At 42.1% G+C, this 22,939-nt stretch overlaps 1 protein-coding gene across 1 annotated transcript in view; it reads left to right on the top strand.

The window, feature by feature from the left end:
* The window catches only part of LOC115415952 (gamma-aminobutyric acid receptor subunit alpha-2-like), a 32,477-nt gene extending 10,359 nt beyond the window's left edge, over positions 1 to 22,118 (top strand). The window contains exons 3-9 of the mRNA XM_030129634.1: positions 13,245 to 13,465; positions 14,392 to 14,474; positions 16,093 to 16,236; positions 19,144 to 19,295; positions 19,413 to 19,428; positions 21,017 to 21,219; positions 21,711 to 22,118. Coding sequence (XP_029985494.1) covers positions 13,245 to 13,465; positions 14,392 to 14,474; positions 16,093 to 16,236; positions 19,144 to 19,295; positions 19,413 to 19,428; positions 21,017 to 21,219; positions 21,711 to 22,037 — 1,146 coding nt within the window. The 3' untranslated portion in view covers positions 22,038 to 22,118. The remainder of the gene's footprint in view (positions 1 to 13,244; positions 13,466 to 14,391; positions 14,475 to 16,092; positions 16,237 to 19,143; positions 19,296 to 19,412; positions 19,429 to 21,016; positions 21,220 to 21,710) is intronic.
* The last annotated feature ends 821 nt before the right edge of the window (positions 22,119 to 22,939 follow it).

Genomic DNA, 22,939 nt, shown 5'->3' with positions numbered 1-22,939 from the left:
TATCCCATCACGAAAGAATGTAACATCCTGTATTAGAACAACCAGTATTTCTGGGTGAGGCCATGAACTTATTGAACAGCCCTCGTATGTCCATGTGGAACTGGAGTGGATTTAAAGTTCTGCGTTGAACAGCGTCTTTAGTTCCTTTTTCTTTTTCTCATATATATATAAATATATATATATATATATATATATATATATATATATATATATATATATATATATATATATTTACACACACACACACACACACACACACACACACACACACACACTACTACTAGGACTCCTGCCATGGGGCGGGTGTCCTGTCCCGGTGCATTGGGCCGACCAGGTGAACCAGTGTTTTCCATGGCTGGTGGTCTTGCTCCAGCTGCTCTGCGTCCTTCATGGTAATTCCATGTTGTTGGAGGTCGCCCGCAATGAGGTCGAGCCATCGGGTGCGGGGCTCGCCTCGTGGTCGTCATCCAGCCTTCGGGTCAAACTGAAGGATGGCTCTTGTTGGATGGTCAGGAGGGAGGCGGAGGACATGACCAAACCAGCGGGTGCGACATTGCACGGCCAGGCTGGATACTTTGGGCTGGCGTGTGCGGGCTCCAAGCACCTCGTTGGAAACCCACTGGGGCCACCTGATGTTTTCAATGGTTCTGAGAGCCCTGCTATCAAAGCCATCTATTCTGGCAGCCAGAGTCTTGTTTACGGGCCATATTTCTGAGCCATAGAGCAGGATGGAGAGGACGGCAGAGTTGTAGATCAGGAGCTTCGTCCTATGTGAGATGGTCTGGTGCCACCAGAGTGGTTTCCAGAGAGACTGCAGAGCTGATGCTGCCAGGGCTCTTCTGCAGGTAATCTCTGGTTTTAGGTCCCTGTTGTCTGTCACCATGGACCTCAGATACACAAAGCTCGTGACAGGTTCTACAATGTCATTACCAAGCTGCAAGGGAGGTGGATCTGGCCCATCACCGACATGCATGAACTTGGTTTTTGTCCAGTTCACTTGGAGGCCAAGCTTCTCTGCCTCTTCACTGTATCTGCCCAGAGCATCTGTCAGCTGACTGTAGGATGTGCTGAACAGGATGGTGTCATCAACGTACTCCAGGTCAGTCAGGTGGTAACTGCCTAGAGACACTCTGGGGACCCTCTCACAAACCCTGGTCATCAGATGGTCAGTGATACAGTTGAAGAGGTCGGGAGCAGCCACGCAGCCCAGGAGAACGCCACTGGAGATGGAGAACCAGTCTGAGTGTTTGCCATGGATTCGGACACAGCTCTGTGTGTTATTGTAAAGCAGCTTGAACAGGGCAACGATCTTAGATGGTGCTCCAAGGGCCTGTAGGAGGTTCCACAGTGAAGCGTGGTAGACGGTGTCAAAGGCAGCCTTCAGATCTGTGAACCCGATGTAAAGATTGTGATTTTTGCAGAATTCATAAGTCTTCTCTATCAGCAGGCGAACAGTGGAGATGTGGTCTGTTGTGGGGCGGTTAGGCATGAAGCCAGCCTGTTGGGGACGGCGGCTGCTTCTGATGGCTGGGAGAACACAGGTGAGTAAGATCCTGGTGAAGACCTTGTCTGGGATGGATGGAAGGGTGATGCCTCGGTGGTTACTGCAGACTGGCCGGTCACCCTTGTGTTTCCAGAAGGGTAGGATGAGTCCTCTGGTCCAGGTGCTGGGAAGCCTCTGTGTCTCCCACACCTGGTTCAGAATTTGGGTAAGCCACTCAACGATGCTGTCCATCTCAGCGGTTACTGCACAGATGCCGGGGGCCTTCCTGTTGTTGAGTTTTTTCACGGCAGCTCTGACTCCTCGGGTGTGACAGGGTCTGTCCTACAGGCGTCACCAGGGGCTGCAGCGTTTGTGGCCGGTAGCATGGTGGGATCAGCTGGGATGGTACCGCGCTGCAGGAGGAGGCTGAAGTGTTCTTTCCAGCGTTCGAGGCGGTTTGTTTCAGTCGTTATGAGGTTACCATCAGAGTCTTTGACCAGGGCTGTCTTGATGCGTGGACCATTACAGGCTTGGAGCAGCAAACTGAAGACACGGCTCATGTTGTTGTTGTTGTTGGCCGTGGCCAACCTTCTGTTCCTTTATCTTTGTCTTCCATCATGTAGACCAGTTCAGTCTGACCTAACCAACAGTCTGACTGATTTAACTATTTACAACACCAAATTAAACTGAACAAGAAATGATGAAATTATGGAACTGAAACAAGAAAACGTGTCCCTTCAGTCCAGTGTACCAGTTAGTCCAGTGGTTGTGTTTTCTTCCAGGTCAGTAAATGAACAGTTCATTTGGTTTCTGTGATTTCACAGCAGAATGTGTGACGGTATTAAACTGAACTGTGTCAGTGAAGGAGCAGATCTGAAAACAGCTGTCAATCAAACCGCATTCAGCCTTTGGACCCGTCCTCCGATCGGCACGCGGAAGCTCGGTGTCCGGCCCGGCCGAGCTCCGCCCACAGTTCCGTTCGCCCCCAGAGACGCTGAGCATCCGGGGGCGGGACGACAGGTGTCATGTGTCCAGTGCTGGTCCAGTTTGTAGTGGTTTTTCCAGCAGTTCCACTCAGTCCCATTGAAGTGCATGGACGCTGAGCGTCTACGGACAAATGCACTGAGCAGAGATGGAATGAACAAACACAGACACGGGAATGGAGGAGAAGTGAACAACATCCAGTCCACTGATCTGGGATCAGACTGATTCTGAACCAACTGGTCTGAGAGATGAACGTGTTCCAACACATTTGGAGTCAATGAAATGAAAACAACTGAACAGATTTGAGCATTTAATGGGAGTCATTTTAGGAGAAGATGGGCTTCACCTTCAGTCTGACACAAACACCTGAGATATATATGTGTGTGTGTGTGTGTGTGTGTGTGTGTGTGTGTGTGTGTGTGTGTATATATATATGCTTAGAGTGCTTTCTGCCTTAAAAGCTTCCTTCCATTCTCTCATCACAATGAAAGCCCCACCCCCCTCCAACCCCCCACTCCCCATCTGTGTTCAAATATTAAATAAAGTGCAGGAATAGAAGGAGCTGTGATTGAAACAGGACATTTAGAAGAAGAAGAAGAAGAAGAAGAAGAACCCACTGATGGACTGATCTATTATTTACTGTCGGAAGTCCTGTCTGCATCAGACCTGCACACCATGGATCTGTATGTGTGTGTGTGTGTGGGGGGGGGTCCACAGGGTCCACAGGAAGTGGTCTGACAGATGAGGGAGTGTCCTCCTGCTGCTGGACCTGGTGATTTGGACAGATTCAACATGTCCTGTCTGAGTTTAACACACACCAATAAGAACAACACATGGACACAGGTTTAGTCTCAGTCCCAGGTTTAGTCTCAGTCACAGGTTTAGTCTCAGTCCCAGGTTTAGTCTCAGTCCCAGGTTTAGTCTCAGTCACAGGTTTAGTCTCAGTCCCAGGTTTAGTCCCAGGTTAAGTCTCAGTCCCAGGTTTAGTCCCAGTCCCAGGTTTAGTCCCAGGTTTAGTCCTAGTCCCAGGTTTAGTCCCAGTCCATTTGTCTTCTGAACCGCTTTATACTTTGGGGGGGGGGGGGGTCACAGGGGGTGGAGCCTATCCCAGCTACATTTCTGGTGACAGTGGAGGAAAAGGAGTTTTTTTTTTTTTTTTTAACTTTAGTCCAGTGTGGTTCAGTTTAACTTTAGTCCAGTGTGGTTCAGTTTTAACTTTAGTCCAGTGTGGTTCAGTTTTAACTTTAGTCCAGTGTGGTTCAGTTTAACTTCAGTCCAGTGTGTTTCAGTTTAACTTTAGTCCAGTGTGGTTCAGTTTTAACTTTAGTCCAGTGTGGTTCAGTTTAACTTTAGTCCAGTGTGGTTCAGTTTTAACTTTAGTCCAGTGTGGTTCAGTTTAACTTTAGTCCAGTGTGGTTCAGTTTTAACTTTAGTCCAGTGTGGTTCAGTTTTAACTTTAGTCCAGTGTGGTTCAGTTTAACTTTAGTCCAGTGTGTTTCAGTTTAACTTTAGTCCAGTGTGTTTCAGTTTAACTTTAGTCCAGTGTGGTTCAGTTTTAACTTTAGTCCAGTGTGGTTCAGTTTTAACTTTAGTCCAGTGTGGTTCAGTTTAACTTTAGTCCAGTGTGGTTCAGTTTAACTTTAGTCCAGTGTGGTTCAATTTCAGTCCGGGTTAAAGGATGGATCTTCTGCTTCAGTTAAAGGCCCTAACATATGCACAGACTGTTTACTGGGGGGGGGGGGTTGACATAAACTGTGAGTGACAGGTGCCTCTGGGAATAGCTGGATCTGACTGACAGATGTGAACCCGCCCACACAACACACACACATCACACCATCAACCAAGAGCAAAGATCTGTTCCATCTAGAACAAATATACACAGATCTGTTCCATCTAGAACAAATATACACAGAACTGTTCCATCTAGAACAGATATACACAGAACTGTTCCATCTAGAACAAATATACACAGATCTGTTCCATCTAGAACAAATATACACAGATCTGTTCCATCTAGAACAAATATACACAGAACTGTTCCATCTAGAACAGATATACACAGAACTGTTCCATCTAGAACAGATATACACAGATCTGTTCCATCTAGAACAAATATACACAGATCTGTTCCATCTAGAACAAATATACACAGATCTGTTCCATCTAGAACAAATATACACAGAACTGTTCCATCTAGAACAAATATACACAGATCTGTTCCATCTAGAACAAATATACACAGATCTGTTCCATCTAGAACAAATATATACAGATCTGTTCCATCTAGAACAAATATACACAGATCTGTTCCATCTAGAACAAATATACACAGATCTGTTCCATCTAGAACAAATATATACAGATCTGTTCCATCTAGAACAAATATATACAGATCTGTTCCATCTAGAACAAATATACACAGAACTGTTCCATCTAGAACAAATATACACAGATCTGTTCCATCTAGAACAAATATACACAGATCTGTTCCATCTAGAACAAATATACACACATCTGTTCCATCTAGAACAAATATACACAGATCTGTTCCATCTAGAACAAATATACACAGAACTGTTCCATCTAGAACAAATATACACAGAACTGTTCCATCTAGAACAAATATACACACATCTGTTCCATCTAGAACAAATATACACACATCTGTTCCATCTAGAACAAATATACACAGATCTGTTCCATCTAGAACAAATATACACAGAACTGTTCCATCTAGAACAAATATACACAGAACTGTTCCATCTAGAACAAATATACACACATCTGTTCCATCTAGAACAGATATACACACATCTGTTCCATCTAGAACAAATATACACAGATCTGTTCCATCTAGAACAAATATACACAGAACTGTTCCATCTAGAACAGATATACACAGATCTGTTCCATCTAGAACAAATATACAAAGAACTGTTCCATCTAGAACAAATATACACAGATCTGTTCCATCTAGAACAAATATACACAGATCTGTTCCATCTAGAACAAATATACACAGAACTGTTCCATCTAGAACAAATATACACAGATCTGTTCCATCTAGAACAAATATATACAGATCTGTTCCATCTAGAACAAATATACACAGATCTGTTCCATCTAGAACAAATATATACAGATCTGTTCCATCTAGAACAAATATACACAGATCTGTTCCATCTAGAACAAATATACACAGAACTGTTCCATCTAGAACAAATATACACAGATCTGTTCCATCTAGAACAAATATACACAGATCTGTTCCATCTAGAACAAATATACACAGATCTGTTCCATCTAGAACAAATATACACAGAACTGTTCCATCTAGAACAAATATACACACATCTGTTCCATCTAGAACAAATATACACACATCTGTTCCATCTAGAACAAATATACACAGATCTGTTCCATCTAGAACAAATATACACAGATTTGTTCCATCTAGAACAGATATACACAGAACTGTTCCATCTAGAACAAATATACACACATCTGTTCCATCTAGAACAAATATACACAGATCTGTTCCATCTAGAACAAATATACACAGAACTGTTCCATCTAGAACAAATATACACAGATCTGTTCCATCTAGAACAAATATACACAGAACTGTTCCATCTAGAACAAATATACACAGATCTGTTCCATCTAGAACAAATATACACAGATCTGTTCCATCTAGAACAAATATACACAGAACTGTTCCATCTAGAACAAATATACACAGATCTGTTCCATCTAGAACAAATATACACAGATCTGTTCCATCTAGAACAAATATACACAGAACTGTTCCATCTAGAACAAATATACACAGAACTGTTCCATCTAGAACAAATATACACACATCTGCTCCATCTAGAACAAATATACACAGATCTGTTCCATCTAGAACAGATATACACAGATCTGTACCATCTAGAAGAAATATACACAGATCTGTTCCATCTAGAACAAATATACACAGAACTGTTCCATCTAGAACAAATATACACACATCTGTTCCATCTAGAACAAATATACACACATCTGTTCCATCTAGAACAGATATACACAGAACTGTTCCATCTAGAACAAATATACACAGATCTGTTCCATCTAGAACAAATATACACACATCTGTTCCATCTAGAACAAATATACACACATCTGTTCCATCTAGAACAAATATACACGGATCTGTTCCATCTAGAACAAATATGCACGGATCTGTTCCATCTAGAACAAATATACACACATCTGTTCCATCTAGAACAGATATACACAGATCTTTTCCATCTAGAACAGATATGCACGGATCTGTTCCATCTAGAACAAATATACACATATCTGTTCCATCTAGAACAAATATGCACAGATCTGTTCCATCTAGAACAAATATACACAGATCTGTTCCATCTAGAAAAAATATGCACAGATCTGTTCCATCTAGAACAAATATACACAGATCTGTTCCATCTAGAACAAATATACACAGAACTGTTCCATCTAGAACAGATATACACACATCTGTTCCATCTAGAACATATATACACAGATCTGTTCCATCTAGAACAAATATACACAGATCTGTTCCATCTAGAACAAATATACACAGATCTGTTCCATCTAGAACAAATATACACAGAACTGTTCCATCTAGAACAAATATACACAGATCTGTTCCATCTAGAACAAATATACACAGATCTGTTCCATCTAGAATACACAGATCTGTTCCATCTAGAACAAATATACACAGAACTGTTCCATCTAGAACAAATATACACACATCTGTTCCATCTAGAACAAATATACACAGATCTGTTCCATCTAGAACAAATATACACAGAACTGTTCCATCTAGAACAAATATACACAGAATGTTCCATCTAGAACAAATATACACACATCTGTTCCATCTAGAACAAATATACACACATCTGTTCCATCTAGAACAAATATACACAGATTTGTTCCATCTAGAACAGATATACACAGAACTGTTCCATCTAGAACAAATATACACACATCTGTTCCATCTAGAACAAATATACACACATCTGTTCCATCTAGAACAAATATACACAGAACTGTTCCATCTAGAACAAATATACACACATCTGTTCCATCTAGAACAAATATACACAGATCTGTTCCATCTAGAACAGATATACAAAGATCTGTTCCATCTAGAACAAATATACACAGAACTGTTCCATCTAGAACAAATATACACAGATCTGTTCCATCTAGAACAAATATACACAGATCTGTTCCATCTAGAACAAATATACACAGATCTGTTCCATCTAGAACAAATATACACAGATCTGTTCCATCTAGAACAAATATACACAGATCTGTTCCATCTAGAACAAATATACACAGAACTGTTCCATCTAGAACAAATATACACAGATCTGTTCCATCTAGAACAAATATACACAGATCTGTTCCATCTAGAACAAATATACACAGAACTGTTCCATCTAGAACAAATATACACACATCTGCTCCATCTAGAACAAATATACACAGATCTGTTCCATCTAGAACAGATATACACAGATCTGTACCATCTAGAAGAAATATACACAGATCTGTTCCATCTAGAACAAATATACACAGAACTGTTCCATCTAGAACAAATATACACACATCTGTTCCATCTAGAACAAATATACACACATCTGTTCCATCTAGAACAGATATACACAGAACTGTTCCATCTAGAACAAATATACACACATCTGTTCCATCTAGAACAAATATACACAGATCTGTTCCATCTAGAACAGATATACACAGAACTGTTCCATCTAGAACAAATATACACAGAACTGTTCCATCTAGAACAAATATACACACATCTGTTCCATCTAGAACAAATATACACACATCTGTTCCATCTAGAACAAATATACATGGATCTGTTCCATCTAGAACAAATATGCACGGATCTGTTCCATCTAGAACAAATATACACGGATCTGTTCCATCTAGAACAGATATACACAGATCTGTTCCATCTAGAACAAATATACACAGATCTGTTCCATCTAGAACAAATATACACAGATCTGTTCCATCTAGAACAAATATACACAGAACTGTTCCATCTAGAACAAATATACACAGATCTGTTCCATCTAGAACAAATATACACAGATCTGTTCCATCTAGAATACACAGATCTGTTCCATCTAGAACAAATATACACAGAACTGTTCCATCTAGAACACATATACACACATCTGTTCCATCTAGAACAAATATACACAGATCTGTTCCATCTAGAACAAATATACACAGAACTGTTCCATCTAGAACAAATATACACAGAACTGTTCCATCTAGAACAAATATACACACATCTGTTCCATCTAGAACAAATATACACACATCTGTTCCATCTAGAACAAATATACACAGATTTGTTCCATCTAGAACAGATATACACAGAACTGTTCCATCTAGAACAAATATACACACATCTGTTCCATCTAGAACAAATATACACAGATCTGTTCCATCTAGAACAAATATACACAGAACTGTTCCATCTAGAACAAATATACACACATCTGTTCCATCTAGAACAAATATACACAGATCTGTTCCATCTAGAACAGATATACACAGATCTGTTCCATCTAGAACAAATATACACAGAACTGTTCCATCTAGAACAAATATACACAGATCTGTTCCATCTAGAACAAATATACACAGATCTGTTCCATCTAGAACAAATATACACAGAACTGTTCCATCTAGAACAAATATACACAGATCTGTTCCATCTAGAACAAATATACACAGATCTGTTCCATCTAGAACAAATATACACAGATCTGTTCCATCTAGAACAAATATACACAGATCTGTTCCATCTAGAACAAATATACACAGAACTGTTCCATCTAGAACAAATATACACACATCTGCTCCATCTAGAACAAATATACACAGATCTGTTCCATCTAGAACAGATATACACAGATCTGTACCATCTAGAAGAAATATACACAGATCTGTTCCATCTAGAACAAATATACACACATCTGTTCCATCTAGAACAAATATACACACATCTGTTCCATCTAGAACAGATATACACAGAACTGTTCCATCTAGAACAAATATACACACATCTGTTCCATCTAGAACAAATATACACAGATCTGTTCCATCTAGAACAGATATACACAGAACTGTTCCATCTAGAACAAATATACACAGAACTGTTCCATCTAGAACAAATATACACACATCTGTTCCATCTAGAACAAATATACACACATCTGTTCCATCTAGAACAAATATACATGGATCTGTTCCATCTAGAACAAATATGCACGGATCTGTTCCATCTAGAACAAATATACATGGATCTGTTCCATCTAGAACAGATATACACAGATCTGTTCCATCTAGAACAGATATGCACGGATCTGTTCCATCTAGAACAGATATACACAGATCTGTTCCATCTAGAACAAATATACACAGAACTGTTCCATCTAGAACAAATATACACACATCTGTTCCATCTAGAACAAATATACACACATCTGTTCCATCTAGAACAAATATACACGGATCTGTTCCATCTAGAACAAATATGCACGGATCTGTTCCATCTAGAACAAATATACACAGATCTGTTCCATCTAGAACAGATATACACAGATCTTTTCCATCTAGAACAGATATGCACGGATCTGTTCCATCTAGAACAAATATACACATATCTGTTCCATCTAGAACAAATATGCACAGATCTGTTCCATCTAGAACAAATATACACAGATCTGTTCCATCTAGAACAAATATGCACAGATCTGTTCCATCTAGAACAAATATACACAGATCTGTTCCATCTAGAACAGATATACACAGAACTGTTCCATCTAGAACAGATATACACAGATCTGTTCCATCTAGAACAAATATACACAGAACTGTTCCATCTAGAACAAATATACACAGATCTGTTCCATCTAGAACAAATATACACAGATCTGTTCCATCTAGAACAAATATACACAGAACTGTTCCATCTAGAACAAATATACACACATCTGCTCCATCTAGAACAAATATACACAGATCTGTTCCATCTAGAACAGATATACACAGATCTGTACCATCTAGAAGAAATATACACAGATCTGTTCCATCTAGAACAAATATACACAGAACTGTTCCATCTAGAACAAATATACACACATCTGTTCCATCTAGAACAGATATACACAGAACTGTTCCATCTAGAACAAATATACACACATCTGTTCCATCTAGAACAAATATACACAGATCTGTTCCATCTAGAACAGATATACACAGAACTGTTCCATCTAGAACAAATATACACAGAACTGTTCCATCTAGAACAAATATACACACATCTGTTCCATCTAGAACAAATATACATGGATCTGTTCCATCTAGAACAAATATGCACGGATCTGTTCCATCTAGAACAAATATACATGGATCTGTTCCATCTAGAACAGATATACACAGATCTGTTCCATCTAGAACAGATATGCACGGATCTGTTCCATCTAGAACAGATATACACAGATCTGTTCCATCTAGAACAAATATACACAGAACTGTTCCATCTAGAACAAATATACACACATCTGTTCCATCTAGAACAAATATACACACATCTGTTCCATCTAGAACAAATATACACGGATCTGTTCCATCTAGAACAAATATGCACGGATCTGTTCCATCTAGAACAAATATACACAGATCTGTTCCATCTAGAACAGATATACACAGATCTTTTCCATCTAGAACAGATATGCACGGATCTGTTCCATCTAGAACAAATATACACATATCTGTTCCATCTAGAACAAATATGCACAGATCTGTTCCATCTAGAACAAATATACACAGATCTGTTCCATCTAGAACAAATATGCACAGATCTGTTCCATCTAGAACAAATATACACAGATCTGTTCCATCTAGAACAGATATACACAGAACTGTTCCATCTAGAACAGATATACACACATCTGTTCCATCTAGAACATATATACACAGATCTGTTCCATCTAGAACAAATATACACAGATCTGTTCCATCTAGAACAAATATACACAGATCTGTTCCATCTAGAACAAATATACACAGAACTGTTCCATCTAGAACAAATATACACAGAACTGTTCCATCTAGAACAAATATACACAGATCTGTTCCATCTAGAACATATATACACACATCTGTTCCATCTAGAACAAATATACACAGATCTGTTCCATCTAGAACAGATATACACACATCTGTTCCATCTAGAACATATATACACAGATCTGTTCCATCTAGAACAAATATACACAGATCTGTTCCATCTAGAACAAATATACACAGATCTGTTCCATCTAGAACAAATATGCACAGATCTGTTCCATCTAGAACAAATATACACAGATCTGTTCCATCTAGAACAGATATACACAGAACTGTTCCATCTAGAACAGATATACACACATCTGTTCCATCTAGAACATATATACACAGATCTGTTCCATCTAGAACAAATATACACAGATCTGTTCCATCTAGAACAAATATACACAGATCTGTTCCATCTAGAACAAATATACACAGAACTGTTCCATCTAGAACAAATATACACAGAACTGTTCCATCTAGAACAGATATACACACATCTGTTCTATCTAGAACAAATATACACAGAACTGTTCCATCTAGAATATATATACACACATCTGTTCCATCTAGAACATATATACACAGATCTGTTCCATCTAGAATAGATATACACACATCTGTTCCATCTAGAACATATATACACAGATCTGTTCCATGTAGAACAAATATACACAGAACTGTTCCATCTAGAACAAATATACACAGATCTGTTCCATCTAGAACAAATATACACATCTGTTCCATCTAGAATAGATATACACACATCTTTTCCATCTAGAACATATATACACAGATCTGTTCCATCTAGAATAGATATACACACATCTGTTCCATCTAGAACATATATACACAGATCTGTTCCATCTAGAACAAATATACACAGATCTGTTCCATCTAGAACAAATATACACAGATCTGTTCCATCTAGAACAAATATACACAGAACTGTTCCATCTAGAATAGATATACACACATCTGTTCCATCTAGAACATATATACACAGATCTGTTCCATGTAGAACAAATATACACAGAACTGTTCCATCTAGAATAGATATACACACATCTGTTCCATCTAGAACATATATACACAGATCTGTTCCATGTAGAACAAATATACACAGAACTGTTCCATCTAGAACAAATATACACACATCTATTCCATCTAGAACAGATACAGAAAAAATATCAAAGGAAGGGTAGAATAGAATAACTCTAACACCCCCCCTCCCTCCTCTCTCTTTCTCTCTCATTCTCTCTCTCTCCTCCCTCTCTCCCTCTCTCTCTCTGTCCCCCCTCTCCCCCCCCCCCCCCCCTCTCTCTCTCTCTCTTTTCCCTCCTCCCTCTCCCCCTCTCTCTCTCTCTCTCCCCCCCTCCCCCTCCTCCCTCTCCCTCTCTCTCTCTCGCTTTGCCCTCCTCCTCTCTCTCTCTCTCTCTCTCTGCCCCCCCTCTCCCCCTCCTCCCTCTCCCTCTCTCTCTCTCGCTCTCTCTTTGCCCTCCTCCCTCTCTCCCTCTCTCTCTCTCTCTGCCCTCCCCCCCCCCCCCCCCCCCCCCCCCCCCCCCCCTTCCCCCAGGAGTACACAGTGGATGTGTTCTTCCGTCAGAGTTGGAAGGACGAGCGTTTGAAGTTCCACGGTCCAATGAACATCCTTCCTCTGAATAACCTGATGGCCAGTAAGATCTGGACCCCCGACACCTTCTTCCACAACGGAAAGAAGAGCGTGGCACACAACATGACCATGCCCAACAAACTGCTGAGGATCATGGAGGACGGAACCCTGCTGTACACCATGAGGTACCGACACACCAACACCATGAGGTACCAACACACCAACACCATGAGGTACCAACACATGAACACCATGAGGTACCAACACATGAACACCATGAGGTACATACACACGAACACCATGAGGTACCAACACATGAACACCATGAGGTACCAACACATGAACACCATGAGGTACCAACACACCAACACCATGAGGTACCAGCACACCAACACCATGAGGTACAAACACATGAACACCATGAGGTACCAGCACACCAACACCATGAGGTACCAACACACCAACACCATGAGGTACCAGCACACCAACACCATGAGGTACCAACACACCAACACCATGAGGTACCAGCACACCAACACCATGAGGTACCAACACACCAACACCATGAGGTACCAGCACACCAACACCATGAGGTACCAACACACGAACACCATGAGGTACCAGCACACCAACACCATGAGGTACCAACACACCAACACCATGAGGTACCAACACACCAACACCATGAGGTACCAACACAGGAACACCATGAGGTACCAACACACCAACACCATGAGGTACCAACACAGGAACACCATGAGGTACCAACACATGAATATCATGAGGTACCAACACACCAACACCATGAGGTACCAACACACGAACACCATGAGGTACCAACACACCAACACCATGAGGTACCAACACACCAACACCATGAGGTACCAACACACCAACACCATGAGATACCAACACATGTCCAACTGTCCAACTGTCCATGAGGTACATACGTCCAACTGTCCCACATCTGAAGGGTTAGGACGACCTCAGATTAAAGTCCCTGAGAACTGTCACAGACGTCCAGACAATAGACCAGACCATGATGATCATTTTCATTGTGTGTGTGTATGTGTGTGTGTGTGTGTGTGTGTGTGTATGTGTGTATGTGCAGGTTGACCGTCCAGGCTGAGTGTCCCATGCATCTGGAGGACTTCCCCATGGACTCACACTCCTGTCCACTGAAGTTTGGCAGCTGTAAGTTCTGCTTTGACTCAAGTACATTTGGGTTAAAGTTAAACTGAACCACGGGGTTAAAGTTAAACTGAACCACGGGGTTAAAGTTAAACTGAACCACGGGGTTAAAGTTAAACTGAACCTCGGGGTTAAAGTTAAACTGAACCACAGGCTTAAAGTTAAACTGAACCACAGGCTTAAAGTTAAACTGAACCACGGGGTTAAAGTTAAACTGAACCACAGGCTTAAAGTTAAACTGAACCACAGGCTTAAAGTTAAACTGAACCACAGGCTTAAAGTTAAACTGAACCACGGGGTTAAAGTTAAACTGAACCACAGGCTTAAAGTTAAACTGAACCACGGGGTTAAAGTTAAACTGAACCACAGGGTTAAAGTTAAACTGAACCACGGAGTTAAAGTTAAACTGAACCACAGGCTTAAAGTTAAACTGAACCACAGGCTTAAAGTTAAACTGAACCACAGGCTTAAAGTTAAACTGAACCACGGGGTTAAAGTTAAACTGAACCACTGGGTTAAAGTTAAACTAACAGGTACTAAAGGTAGTAAATGTTTGATATAAATGTTCTATCAGATATTAAATGATCTTTAACGTCATAACAGATCATTCATCTTCTGGTCTGTTCTATCTGTACTTAGACCCATGTGTGGGACCAGGGTTAGGGTTAGACAGGACTGAGAAAGACTGCAAACCCACATCAGAACTAAAGACCAGGTCCAGTCTGGTCTGAATGCGGTCTGTGTTGGTTTAGGGTTCATGTGGTCTGTGTTGGTTTAGGGTTCATGTGATCTTCATGTGGTCTGTGTTGGTTTAGGGTTTAAGTGGTCTGAATGTGGTCTTCATGTGGTCCTGGTCTGGTGGTCTCTCATCTGTGTCCCCTTTTCTGTCCTTCACATGCCTACACTAAGACAGAGGTGACCTGTATCTGGTCTGAATGTGGTCTGTGATGGTTTAGGGTTCATGTGGTGTTTGTTGGTTTAGGGTTCATGTGGTCTGTGTTGGTTTAGGGTTCATGTGGTCTTCATATGGTCTTGGTCTTCATATGTGGTCTGGTTTCTGTCCTTCAGATGCCTACACTAAAACAAAGGTGACCTATATCTGGTCTGAATGTGGTCTGTGTTGGTTTAGGGTTCATGTGGTCTTCATGTGGTCTTCATGTGGTCTTGGTCTGGTGGTCTGTCATTTGGTCCTGGTCTCTGTCCTTCAGATGCCTACACTAAACAGAGGTGACCTACATCTGGTCTGAATGTGGTCTGTGTTGGTTTTGGGTTCATATGGTCTTCATGTGGTCTTCATGTGGTCCTGGTCTTGGTCTTCATATGTGGTCTTGTTTCTGTCCTTCAGATGCCTACACTAAAACAGAGGTGACCTACATCTGGTCTGAATGTGGTCTGTGTTGGTTTTGGGTTCATATGGTCTTCATGTGGTCTTCATGTGGTCCTGGTCTTGGTCTTCATATGTGGTCTTGTTTCTGTCCTTCAGATGCCTACACTAAAACAGAGGTGACCTACATCTGGTCTGAATGTGGTCTGTGTTGGTTTTGGGTTCATATGGTCTTCATGTGGTCTTCATGTGGTCCTGGTCTTGGTCTTCATATGTGGTCTTGTTTCTGTCCTTCAGATGCCTACACTAAAACAGAGGTGACCTACATCTGGTCTCGTAACGCCTCCCAGTCTGTGGATGTGGCTGCAGATGGGTCCAGACTGAACCAGTATGACCTGGTGGGTCAGACCGTGGGCCAGGAGACCATCAAGTCCAGCACCGGTCAGTTCCCATCATGCCCTCCATTAGCACACACCAAAAACAGTCAACTGACCTATGACCTTTGTGTTTTCAGTAAATAAGCACAGCTGTATGGAACATGGGGTCAACCTTTGACCTTTGACCTTTGGACTTGGTTTCATCTGTAGCTTCTGAAGGTCACGTGTCCTCTGCGTAAAAGCTCACAGCACCGAATGAGAAGCCATCGTCAACACACCGCGTTCTTCTACTCCAGGGGTCGGCAACCTGCGGCTCCGGAGCCGCATGCGGCTCTTTCATCCTTCTGTTGCGGCTCTGCGTGGCTTGGAAAAATAAATTATAAGTGTCCGATTGAAGTGTATGTTATTTGTCTCCAAAACGTGTATCATGTCTTCTTATTAAGTCGAAGTTTTTAACTTCTTTCTTCAGACCTTGTGCAATTTCGGTGATCAGCATTCGCCTTCTTCACAGACGTTTGACAGCACTTGACGTGTCAGCCGACAGCCGGCATGTGCGGAATGTCCTGCGACACCAAAACTGCACAATATCTGAACAAAGTATTTTATTTGTGTTTGTTTGTTTGTTTAATTGTAGTTGTAAATTGTAAGATTATTGTGATCTCGAAATATTAAAATAAAATTATATATATATATATATATATATATATATATATATATATATATGTGTGTAGTATTATTTTTCGTCTCTCAAAATATGCGTCACACTCTCCGACAGCCCGCCAAAACGCCGTACATTTATCGAGACTTTCAACCCCTGGTAGGCCAAGTATGGAGAAATCTAAGAAAAGAAAAATATCTGAAGAAAATAGAACATTTAATGATGCCAGGTGCCAGGGCACGACCAAGGTGCCGCGGCACCAGGGGCCAACACTAGGTGCCGTGGCACTGCAGTACTAGGGCTCAGTGCCAGGTGCCGTTGCACCGCAGTGCCACTGCTCGGTGTCAGGTGCCATGGCACCGCGGTGCCACAACTGGGTGCCACCGGTGCCGCGGCACCACCGGCACCTCGAGCTGAGGCACCACCGCGGTGGTGCCTCAGCCGAGCCATGGTACGGCGGTGCAACGGCACCTAGCGTTGGCCCCGAGGTGCGCTGCGGTGGCACCAAGCTGTGGTACCGGTAAAATCGTTGTATAGGCCGCGTTGGAGTATAAGCCGCAGTGTTTAAAGTGTGGGAAAAAAGTAGCGGCTTATAGTCCGGAATTTACGGTATATATAGGCTAAAATCTTCATTTCAGATGTCAAAAGTGTTTGTGGCTCCCATTGTTGTCTTTTCCATGGAAACTGGGTCAAAATGGCTCTTTGAGTGTTAAAGGTTGCCGACCCCTGATCTAGTACGAGTAAAAAAAAAAAGACTGAGAACCAGTTTAAGGTGGAATGGGACAGAAGCTAATCCACAGGTGCTAGTAGCATGAGTCCAGAATAAAGTTAGAATGTAGGCGACACAGTGGTGCATTTATTTTCAGGTAGACAACGTGTACGAAAACACTGGCATTAAACAATACAACCTTTGTTCGCTCGTTGTCTTCTCTACCGTCCATAGTACTGACTTTATAAGAGTCAAGAAAAGAAGATACAAGAGTGGTACCTGGAGTACCAACACAAAAGGAGAGCACCGCCCAGTGGTGTTAACTGGTACTGCATCGTGTACTACTGTGGGTGGAGGTAATCCACACTGACTGAAACACAACTAGCACATCTGACTAAAGGTTCGGACATGGTCAGTCCACTGGTCAGTGTGGTGCCACTGGTGTCAGTCCAAACCTCCTCCACTCTCAGAGGAGTTGGGGTCTTTTAGTCTCACTCACCTGAACAGTGAACACTCACATGGTGGACCCTCAACCTGAACTGAGGAATGTGTGACGTCCATTTATTTTCTTAAACTGACACTGATGCTAACTGATGCTAGCGGATGCTAACAGGGTTCAGACTGCGTTGGTGGGTTTAGTCCTTAACACAGGGCCGTCAAACTCCTGTTAGTTCACTTCCATATTCAGCTAAATCTGATCTGCAGTGGGCCGAACCAGAAAAATAAAAACAGAATAACCTATAAATAATGACAACTGACAATTTTTGTCTTTGTTTTAGTGTAAAAACAACCCATTAAATTATGAAAATACTTTTATAAACTATCAAAAAAATAAATAAAGAAAGAAACCCTGAAAAAAATTAAATTTAAATAAAAAATTGTAAGAAATGTAGTGTAATTTTCTCAGTCTTCTTCCTCCACTTCTCATTAGTCCATGTGCATTCTGGATCAGATCTGCAAAGACACTAAACACTGAGGAACAGGAAGGAAAGAGTTCAAACTGGACTGAATTTAATACAGACATTTCAGGTTGGACACATTTGTTCAGGTTAGTCACATTTTATTGGTACAGGAGAGTTTGGAAATGGAAAGAGTTTCACCATTTAATGTGATTTTTTTTTGCACTTAAACAAAGACAAAAATTTAAATTTTAAATACTAGTTTTTTTTTTCTACTTAATTGAAGATTTTTTTTTACTTAAGTCAAGATTTTTTTTAAACTTAATTGATTTTTTTTTCTTTTTTTTGGCTTCAAGATTTTTTTGCTAAATTTAAGATTTTTTTTGGCTTAATTCAAGATTTTTTTTATTTAATTGAAGATTTTTTTTTTTTTTTTTTTGCTTAATTCAAGATTTTTTCCTTAATTCAAGCTATTTTTTTTTTTTTTGGCTGAGTTATATTCAAGACTGTGGAATTTTTGCACTTGACAAAAACATTCCAGGGGCTGAACTGGACCCTTTGGGGGGCCACATTTAGCCCCTGGCCCACACGTTTGACACCCCTGCCTTAACAGGTCCATAAACTCAGGGTTCTTCAGTTCCTCCATGTTGCCTGGTTCTTCTGTGGGTTCTTAACAGAAGTCCTCACATGTTTCTTTGTCCTCAGGTGAATACACGGTGATGACCGCACACTTCCATCTGAAGAGGAAGATCGGATACTTTGTGATCCAGACGTACCTGCCCTGCATCATGACCGTCATCCTCTCACAGGTTTCCTTTTGGCTCAATCGGGAATCAGTTCCGGCCAGACGGTGTTTGGTGAGTCTGGAACATGTTCAAGGACTCATGAGCGGTGTCATGGACACCTCCTCAGATCTGAGCTGCATTTATCCTGTTCTATTCATTCATTCATTCATTCATTCGTTCCCTGTCCAGAACTGCTTCACTCTTGGTATCTTGGTTTGTTTTGCTAATATTTCGTGTTGGTCTAAATCAAGGAAGAGTTCAGTCAAATGATCAGAGTAAACTGTGACGTCCTGGTTTCCTCCTCCAGTAGGTGTGGGGATCACTGTACTTTGTTTGTTTGTTTGTTTGTTTGTTTTCATCTTCAGTGTAAAACTCTTCCACCCATCTTTCCCAAATCTTCCCCACAGATAGGCCTAGGCCCTGGGACCAACCCAGTCCATTTTGGTCCCAGTAGGACAAAGTTCAAGGTCACAGCAAGGTCACAACATCTACAGTTTTCCAAAATTCATCCAAAATTCCAAACAACTCTGATTCTCTTCCAGTTGGATCCACCTGTAGCTTAGAACAATCTCTTGTTTCTGGAACTAATTGTCCACATCCACTGTGGAATGTGGACTCTGTGGACATTTACACTGAACTTTGAAAATCCCATTTCCCACACATTTAAAATTTGAACTCAACTAATATAGATGTGAATTGAATCTAATTGGACAGACACATGACTGGGACCAGATTCAGCTGTTTCTGTGTATGGAACAACCTGGAAACTGTTGGATTTAAACAGACAGAGTGGATCCACACATGCACAGAGTTCAGGCTGAAGGAGGAGCTCTGAGTTCTGAACACTGGTTCAGATCTGAGGACACTGGAGCCACTAATGCAGAGGTTGCACTAGGAGGTATCCACTCCACTCCACTCGGCCTTGTTGCGTTTCCATTACAAAAAGGACCTGGAATCTGGTACCTGGTACTAGTTTTTAGTAATCTGGTACCTGGTACAAGTTTTTTGGAATCTGGTACGTGGTACTAGTTTTTGGGAATCTGGTACCTGGTACTAGTTTTTGGGAATCTGGTACCTGGTCCTAGTTTTTTGGTCTCTCCTCTGCTGAGGTTCCAGGACTGTGGACCAGGTACTAAAGGTGACACTGTGTAAACACTGCAGACCTCTGATTGGTCAGAGTGGTGTGTGTGCCCCGCCCTTTTCCAGTAAATCTGTCAGTAGGTGAATCCACATGATGACAGTCTGTAAAACTACACCATGGTTTGTCCAGGAGGTTCAGACGCAAACATTCAGCAGGAGTTTGACCAGACAACAGGCAACCAGTGAGTTTAACAGCAACTGTGGGCAGAGCACACAGAAGGAACGCACCGCATCGCTATGACGACCAGGGACTGGAAAGAGGGAGGATCTGGAATGGAAAGGGTCTGGAATAGGACCTGGTACCAGAGTGGAACCGGTCTGGAATAGGACCTGGTACCAGAGTGGAAAGGGTCTGGAATAGGACCTGGTACCAGAGTCGAGTCGAGTCGAGTCAGTTCCACGTAGTGGAGCTGCAGCGTTTGTGTGCAGTAGATCTGAATCTCCCTCATGTCTTTTTGTTTTTGGACTCACAGTGTTGTGATGTTTGTCAGTGTCAGATCCACATCAGACCTCCTCAGACCTCAGAACCTGTGTCCCATAGTCCCACAGACAGACTCTAGTGTCTAGTGTCCTAACCCTAACCCTAACCCCCCCTCCCCCTGTAGTCTGTTGTAGACCCAGACTAACTGGACCCTGTTTTTGGTCATTTCCAGGTGTCACTACAGTTCTGACCATGACCACCCTCAGTATCAGTGCTCGGAACTCCCTTCCTAAAGTGGCCTACGCCACCGCTATGGACTGGTTCATCGCAGTCTGCTATGCCTTCGTCTTCAGTGCACTGATCGAATTCGCTACCGTCAACTACTTCACCAAACGAGGATGGGCCTGGGACGGCAAGAGTGTGGTCCCCGATAAGGTACAGGACCCTAACCCTAAGCCTGAAGGACCCCAAACCCTAACCCTGGAGGACCCTAACCCTAACACCTGGAGGACCCTAACCCTGGAGGACCCTAACCCTAACCCTGGAGGAAACTGACCCCTGACCCTGAAGGACACTGACCCTAACCCTGGAAGACCCCAACTCTTATCCCTTATCCCTAACCCTAACCCTGGAGGACAGTTCCTGTGTTCTGTGTTAAAGGACACATTGACAGACACTCTGTCTGTTGGAACCACTCTAGTACTGGTCCTGCAGATGTCCAGGTGTTGACCGTTGGTCTTTGTCCAGGTGTTTACCGTTTGTCTTTGTCCAGGTGTTGACCGTTGGTCTTTGTCCAGGTGTTGAGCGTTTGTCTTTGTCCAGGTGTTGACTGTTGGTCTTTGTCCAGGTGTTGAGCGTTTGTCTTTGTCCAGGTGTTGACCGTTGGTCTTTGTCCAGGTGTTGACTGTTTGTCTTTGTCTTTGCAGAAGAAGGAATCCTCCGTCCTGAAGCAGAACAACGCCTACGCCGTTGCTGTTGCCAACTACGCCCCCAACATCCTGAAGGACTCACCTTTACCCAGTGTCTCCAAATGTGTCCCCTTAGACCCATCCAAATGTGTCCCCTCAGACCCCAACCACACCCCGGTGGACACCAAACCGGAGCCCAAAGGAAAAAGCTTCAACAGCGTCAGTAAGATCGACCGCATCTCCCGCATCATGTTCCCAGTGCTGTTCGGGAGCTTCAACCTGGTCTACTGGGCCACGTACCTGAACCGGGAACCTGTCATTAAAGACCTTGACCCGGTCCACTGAAACCCAGACACCTGGACCTGATTCAGGGATTCTGATGGTGCTCCTGAGGGCAGTAGAATGCTGCTGACTCCTCCCACTAAAGCTGATGATTCCAGGGTTCACTGGAGCTAGGGTTAGGTTTGGGTTAGGGTAAGGGTTAGGGTAAAGGTAACGGTTAATGCTAGGGTTAGGGTAAGGGTTAGGGTAAGCGCTGGGGTAAGGGTTAGGTTAAGGGTTAGGGTAAGGGTTAGGGTAAGGGTTAGGTTAAGGGTTAGGGTAAGGGTTAGGTTAAGGGTTAGGGTAAGGGTAAGGGTTAGGTTAAGGGTTAGGGTAAGGGTTAGGGTAAGGGTTAGGCTGGTTTAAATAGGAGCGGTTTGGGTACCTTGTAACACTCGACCCCTCAGAGCCCCGGTTACCAATCTAAGACAAAGGCTGTTGAGAGGAACTGGAACAGTGAGAATGTGCTTTCATCTGTTTGAGTAAAATAATTAATCCACACCTGAACCCATATTCAGAACGGCCTCACGCCATTTACTGTTAAAGGTCAACACAAATCAGGACAGAACACAAACATTAACCCCCCTGCGCTGACTACAGCTCACCCCCCCCACCCCCCCCCATTAGTCTCTGTTCAAACCTGTTGCTGAACATGGTGGACACAGTTCTTTATACTCAGTGTCGGACCGAACAATCCAAAGGGAAATTAGTATTTCACTGATAAATAGTTCACAGTCCAGTAATCCAAAGGCAACGAAAATAATCCAAAGGGAAATAGTCCAAACTCCAAACGAAAAGTTTCCCAGACCCGGCCCGATGTCGCTGCTCCTTCCGTTACGACAGTTAATGTTGGTGGTTTATTCAAAGCTCTCACCACAGGCTTCTTCCCAGTGGTCCTAGAGTTTTCTGTTTTAATTTTAACAGAA

The sequence above is a fragment of the Sphaeramia orbicularis genome, unplaced genomic scaffold (assembly GCF_902148855.1).
Source record: "Sphaeramia orbicularis unplaced genomic scaffold, fSphaOr1.1, whole genome shotgun sequence".
Classification (NCBI taxonomy): Eukaryota; Metazoa; Chordata; class Actinopteri; order Kurtiformes; family Apogonidae; genus Sphaeramia; species Sphaeramia orbicularis.
The sequence above is the reverse complement of the archived record's forward strand: the minus strand, read 5'-3'. Positions and strand labels throughout refer to the sequence as shown.